At 39.0% G+C, this 6915-nt stretch overlaps 1 protein-coding gene across 1 annotated transcript in view; it reads left to right on the forward strand.

Annotated features, from left to right (window-relative positions):
• Positions 1–4019: 4019 nt before the first annotated feature.
• The window catches only part of ATP6V1G3 (ATPase, H+ transporting, lysosomal 13kDa, V1 subunit G3), a 41363-nt gene continuing 38467 nt past the window's right edge, over positions 4020–6915 (forward strand). The window contains exon 1 of the mRNA XM_006834171.1: positions 4020–4101. Within this exon, the coding sequence (XP_006834234.1) occupies positions 4020–4101 (82 nt within the window). The remainder of the gene's footprint in view (positions 4102–6915) is intronic.

Here is a 6915-nt window from a genome sequence, read left to right on the forward strand (position 1 = left end):
GGTGTTGGAGGAGAATACTAAAAGTGGCCATGGGCTGCCAAAAGAACCAATAGATCTGTTTTGGAAGAGGTGCAGCAAGAGTGCTTCTTGGAGGCCAAGATGGCTAAACTTCATCTCTCATACTTTGGACATATTGTCAGGAGGGAACAGTCACTGGAGAAGGATGTCATGCTGAGTAAGATGGAGGGTCAGAGAAAGAGAGGAAGACCCCCAACGAGATGGATCAGCCAGTTGGCATAATTGATGGACTCAAGTGTGGCAGCGGTAGTGAGGTTGGCCCAGGATTGGACATTGTTTTGTTCTGCTGTGCATGGGGTCACTATGAGTTGGTTCCAACTCGATGGCACCTGACAACAATTACAAGGAGCTCTGGTAGCTTAGTGGTTACAAATCGGGCTGCTAACCTCAGGTTCAGCAGTTTGAAACTCCCAGCTGTTCTATGGGAGAAAGACAAGGCTTTCTGGTTCTGTAAAGATTTACAGGATTGGAAACCCTGTACAGGGTCACTGTGAGTTGGAACCGACTCCACGGCACATAACAACAACATGGACAAAATATGGTATTGTTCAGATAGTCTCAAAAGACGTTGGAAGGAATACAGTCACTTACCCAAAAGATTTGGTTGATGCTCAGCCAATTAAAGAGGCAGCATAGAAACTGAAATGTTTCAGCAAACTAATTCAACACTGGAGGTACTCATACATCTATGTGAAGAAATTTAGAACACAGCTAACTAGCCTACCAATGCGAAGAAATCCATACGTATGCCCATTCCAAAGAAAGGTGACTCACCAGAAAGTAGAAATTATCAAATAGTATCATTAATATCATATGCAAGTAATTCTCTTCGTTACTGAAGATAATTAAAAAGCAGTTCCAGCAGTGCATTGACAGGGAGTTGCTAGAAAGTGAAACTGGAATCAGAAGAGGATATGAAACAAGGAATAGCATTGTTGATGTCAGCTGGGCCTTGACTTAAAGAAGAAAATACCAGAAGATATTTACTTGTGCTTTATTGACTATGCCAAGAAATTCAACTGTGTAGATCATAACAAACTATGGATAACATTGTGAAGAATGGGAATTACAAAATACATTGTTGTGTTCATAAGGAACTTGTATATAACATAGACCAAGAAGGTTAGGCCAGGGGGGGTTACTGTGGTCAAACTCACCAACTGCTCCTCAGAAACCCTATACAGGGTTTCTCTGAGTCGGAATCAACTCGACAACTCATATAACAACAGAGAAGTCTTGGCTGAGTGCAAGCCTAATTAAGTACCTTTCTACATTATGGAAAAATCATATCTGCCTCAAGCTTTTAGGAGGCCATGTTTTTCTGTGGTGATTCAGTGGCTTAAGCACTGGACTGCTACCCGAAAAGTCAGCAATTAGTACCCACAAGCTGCTCTGATGGAGAGTGATGAAGCAGTATGTTTTTGTAAAGGTTACAGCCTTAGAAATGCTATAAAGCATTTCTCCTCTGTCTCACAGGGTCACTGTGTGTCAGATTCTACTCAACTGTGTTGCCAAACTGAACCAAGGGTTTGCCACCTGTCACTATAGTCAGACGGGGAGAGATCTGTTCCAAGCTTTATGAACAAAAAGCCAACAGTCTGGAGGACAAGGAGAATATTTTCTCAGGACTACCTCAGTATGTAAAGAAAACAAAAATCCTCAATGTAAAGAAAACAAAAATTCTCACCACTGGACCAGTAAATAACATCATGATAAATGACTAAAAGATTGAAGTTGTCAAAGATTTCCTTTTGCTTGGATCCACAATCAACACTCATGGAAGTATCAGTCAAGAAATCAAATAATGTATTACAGTAAGTATATCTGCTGCACTGTTGTTGCTGTTGCTATGTGCCGTGGAGTTGGTTCCAACTCACAGCGACCCTACACAGGGTTTCTGAGGCTGTAAATCTTTATGGGAGCAGACCGCCTCATCTTTCTACTGCGGAACCGCTGGTAGTTTTGAAATGCTGACTTTGCGGCTCACAGCCCGATTCATAACTACTACGCTACCAGAACTCCTTATCTGCTGCACTAGACCTCTTCAAAGTGTTCAAGAGCAAAATTCTCATTTAAGGACTAAGGTATACCTGACATAGGCCATGATATTTTCAATAGCTTCATATGCATGAGAAAGTTGGACAATTAATAAGGAAGACTGGAGAAGAATTAATACATTTGAGTTATGGTTTTGGAGTAGAATATTAAAAGTACCATGGACTGTCAGAAGAACAGACAAATCTTCATTGGAAGAAGTACAGCCAGAGTGCTCCTTGGAAGCCAGGTGACCAGACTCTGTCTCTCATATTTTGGACATATTATTAGAAGGGACCAGTCCCTGGAGAAGGACATCTTGCTTGATAAAATGGAGGGTCAGCAAGAAAAAAGTAAGAGCCCCCCAGTGAGATGGATTGGCACAGTGGCAGTAGCAAAGGGCTCAAGCATAGCAACAATTGTGAGGATGGTTCATGACCAGGCGGTGTTTCATTCTGTTGTGCATAGGGGTGCCGTGAGTCAATACTGACTCAGTGGCACCTAACTACAACAAAGTTGTATTTATTATATTATGCAATAAAAATGGAATATGTTGTAAAATGATTAAATATGAGTGCAACAAAAAAGAATGTTATTCCTGAAGGCCCAAAGAGTTAGGGATGGAAAGGGGGAAGCTGTTTGTTTTGGAAAGCAATCTGGTTATATACATATGGTGATGGTGGTTAAGTGCCGTAGAGTCAGTTCCGACACATAGTGACCCTGTACAGAGTTTCCGAGGCTGTACATCTTTATGGGAGCAGAAAGCCTCATCTTTCTTCTGCGGAACAGCTAGTAGTTTCGAACTGCTGACCTTACGGTTCGCAGCCCAATTTGTAACCACTACTCTACCAGAGCTCCTTATATACATATGGATAAGATAAGTATGAAGATTAGCTGAGACTTAACTGTAAAGGATTTAGCACTAAGATTGTTTTTACAATTGTCTTGAAATGAAAGCAACCATTTAAAGGAGTTAAACATGGAATTTGTAGATGAGGCCAGAGAGGAGTCATTTATGAGAACAATATCTGGAGAATACCAATCTACAGATACTTCAGAGAAAAAAACCCTTGGCCATAAGTTAAAAAGTAGCTATTTATTTCTAATAAAAATTTCAGGTACATATAAAGATACTTTATGATTCTCCATTGTGAGCAACAATCTCATTTGCCCAATTCTTTTGGAATTCTATTTAATCAAGTAAGATGCCTTTCCTGTAGGATCTTAGTGGAACATCCCAACATAAGCATTGAATAGCATAAAAGACATGTTTAAATCATTTTAACTTTGTTAAAATATCAAATCCTTTAATATTGTCCTTCCTGGAATTCCATCATAAAGCACACTATTAGAGAGCAATGCATACTCAAAGAATTTTTTTCATTCCTGTCACCTAGAGGAAAAAAGGAATAGATTCCTGGAAAAAAATGAATAGATTCCTGATCTATTTTCTATGTGCAAAGACAGGAAATCTTCCTAGTAAAACATTAATAAATTTGAATCCAGTAAATGATTGACTCACTAAAGAAAAAAGAGAAAAACTGTAACTAGCATGAGGAGCAAAGAAAGATCTTGCAAATTGAAAGAAAAGCATATTGACACAAGTCAAAACAAGTCACTGTTCCATGAAAGCATAGGCAAGCTGATCTTCCAAAAGATATTTTACTCTCTCTCTTTTTTTTTAAGTACAGCCACCAACCCCTAAAGTCTCATTTCATCCACAAGAACTGAAGTTGGTTGAAATGATAAGGTCACAGATTCCTCATATTACCATAACTTGTTTTTCTAGATTCCAGCTTTAGGCTTTTCTTAGGGTCCATTCAACTGACCCAATCCTGTTTGGAGTAAATAGAAGTGTTTGGAATTCAGTGTTGACACAACGATCTGAGTTATGTTTTCTAAAAAGAATAAATGGAATCTTCATGTTCTAGATTCCACATAAGGCATTTGGCTTGGAACAAGCTGCCATGACCAGCCAGTCTCAGGGCATCCACCAGCTCCTTCAGGCAGAAAAACGGGCCAAAGACAAGCTCGATGAGGCAAAAAAGAGTAAGTTCATCCTGTCTGGACAATCAGGGATTTGTCACAAATGTTCTGTAACTGGAAGTGGTGGTGCAGGGGGTTGAGATTGGACTTGGAATCAGGCAGAACTCCATTCAAACTTCGAATTCCACCACACTTACTTTGAGATCTTGGGTCAGTTTGTTAAAATTCCCCTGTCATATGATGGATTTCCTAATTCAGATCCTTTTGAAGGAAGACTGATGTTTTGGAGACCTGAGCTCAGACCTTACTTAGTTCTGTAAGTTACTGTTGCAACGCCTCACTTTTCTCAATATGGAACAATGGTTCAGTGATAGATGGCCTCCAGTTTCAATCTACTTACTAGTGGGTGACCCTGAGGAAATTGCCTCTTCTCTGTAAGCATTAGTTTCCTGTTCTATAAAGTTGGGATAGTAGCATTCACTATTGTATTCTTTTTCCTCTCTTGGTAGCTTTCAATTTCAATATTTAAAATTTTTTTCAGGTTATTTTCATTTTCTAACTTTTTCACCTTAGTCATATATCTGTAGGCTTACACTAGACTAGCCTCAATAAACTTCAATCCCCTGGGGGTGAGGTGGTGGGTCACTACTCACAAGGTCTGCAGTTCAAATTCACTTGTTGCACCTTGGAAGAAACACAAAACTATCTACTTCTGTAAAGATTTACATTCTTGAAAACCCTATATAGGGTGGTTGTGTGTTGGAATTGACTATGGGCAGTGAGTTTGATTTTGGGTTTTCTCCTTGGTAATCACAACAACCATATAAGTTAGATATCCATGTTATTCCCATTTGTGTTTGCAGAAACTGAGATTTGTGATTTACCCAAGATCATACCAAAAGCACCATAGATCATATTTTATCATGTGCTCTGTTTAGTACCTCACAATTCATTTACTCAAATCATTTTACAAAAGGCAAAGCTAATACCTAAAGGAAGTCTGCAACTTGCCAGTGTTATTGTTGTTAAGTGATGTGGAGTCATTTCTGACTCGTAGTGACCCTGTATAGGGTTTCCAAAGAGCGGATGCTGGGCTTGAACCGCTGACCTTGTGGTTGGCAGTCTAATGCTTATCCTACAGCTCCACACAACAACAGGACTCCAAAGTAATTCAGAGGGCAAATGATACAGATAGCATTTGTATGAGGTCTAGCTGATTTCCAGGCCAAGATCTTAACTACTTCACAATACAAAGTTCATGTAATTTTCATCATAAAAAATTAACATACAAATAAACTCCTAACATACAACAGATCAACAACTCAAACTCTGGTTCCCTGCAACCAAGCCCTATGTTTTCCCACTATCCTAATCCATATTAAATTTTTGCTTAATCTAAAATAATTTGTAGTATTATGTAGGAGTCCTGGTGTGACTCTATAGGATATGCATTTGACTGCTAACCACAAGGTCTGTGGTTCAAACCCATCAGCTGTTCCTCAGAAACCTAATACCGGGTGTCTATGAGTCACAACTGACTCCAAGGCACTTAACAACAACAGCAACAATATTATGTAACTTCTGCTTTCCTCTACAATTAGTGTCTCATGTTCAATAACATGGAAGTTATGCCTTTAAAATGTTCTGTATTTAAATTTAAATAATTTTCATTAATACCTACTCTATACATATCTCTCAGGATGAATGGAGTAATACATATGAAGTAGGAGTTAATGAAAATTATTCAAATATATTAAATGATATTAAAGAATAGTACAAGGGGCCTTCAAAAGATTAGTGGAATTCATTATATTTTCATTCCATTTTTCCATAAGCTTTTTGAAGTCCCCTCATACATAGTAATGCAGGAGAGGAAATTGGAATGAGGTACTACTCAATTCCCTGAGGTTTTGACCCAAAAATGAAATAATTTTCCTTTAAGATAAGTTGATTTCCTAAGCACTCGGTAATGCACACACTGACAATAACAACCAAAAAAACAAACAAACAAACAAAAAAGATAAAGACTCCGTGTGAGAGGGAAGAAACGAAGGAGAAAGACATGAAGACAACCTTATGATCCAGCAATTCCTCTACTTGCTATATACCCACAAGAAATACAGGCCATAACACGAATAGATATATGCACACCAATGTTCATAGCAGCACTATTTACAATAACAAAAATTTGAAGACAGCCTAAGTGCCCATCAACTGAAGAATGGATAAACAAACTGTGGTACACACACACAATGGAATATTATGCTACCTTAAATAACAAGGAAGCTAAAAGCCACCGCATAACATGGATGAACTTTGAGGATATTATGTTGCGTGAAATTATTCAGTCACAAAAGGAGAAATACCGCATAGAACAACTACCCTAAAAGACTAAAAAAAAGAACCTTTACCGGGATATAGTTCGTGGAGTGAGGGGAGGGAGGGGCAGGTGAATCACAGGGTAGGGAATAGACACAGGATAGTTTGGGTGCTAGGGAAGGGGACAATACACAAGAAGGGGGAAGGGGAATGGAAGAACAAAGCGGACAGGAAAACAATTAGGCAGGTTAGCAGGGACTAAGTGATACAGAGTAAATAATGATGTATGCACAACCTTGGAACAACAGGGCTCTGGGATACAGGGATTGAGACATAGTTGGAATGGGGTAAAGGGGGGGAAATAATGTTAAGATGATTGGCTGTCTTTTGAATCTTGGGTTCCCTGGCACACCATTATAAAATAGGCACTTGAGGGGGAGAGAAAGGAAAATCACCACAGAAATATCACCACAGAAATCTTGTAAGTCTGTCTTCTGCCTATAAGTGGTTGGAATACCTAAAATGGGGCTACAACATGCCAATGAAGGAGGTTTCCTG

Source organism: Chrysochloris asiatica, unplaced genomic scaffold, assembly GCF_000296735.1.
Source record: "Chrysochloris asiatica unplaced genomic scaffold, ChrAsi1.0 scaffold00009, whole genome shotgun sequence".
Classification (NCBI taxonomy): domain Eukaryota; kingdom Metazoa; phylum Chordata; class Mammalia; order Afrosoricida; family Chrysochloridae; genus Chrysochloris; species Chrysochloris asiatica.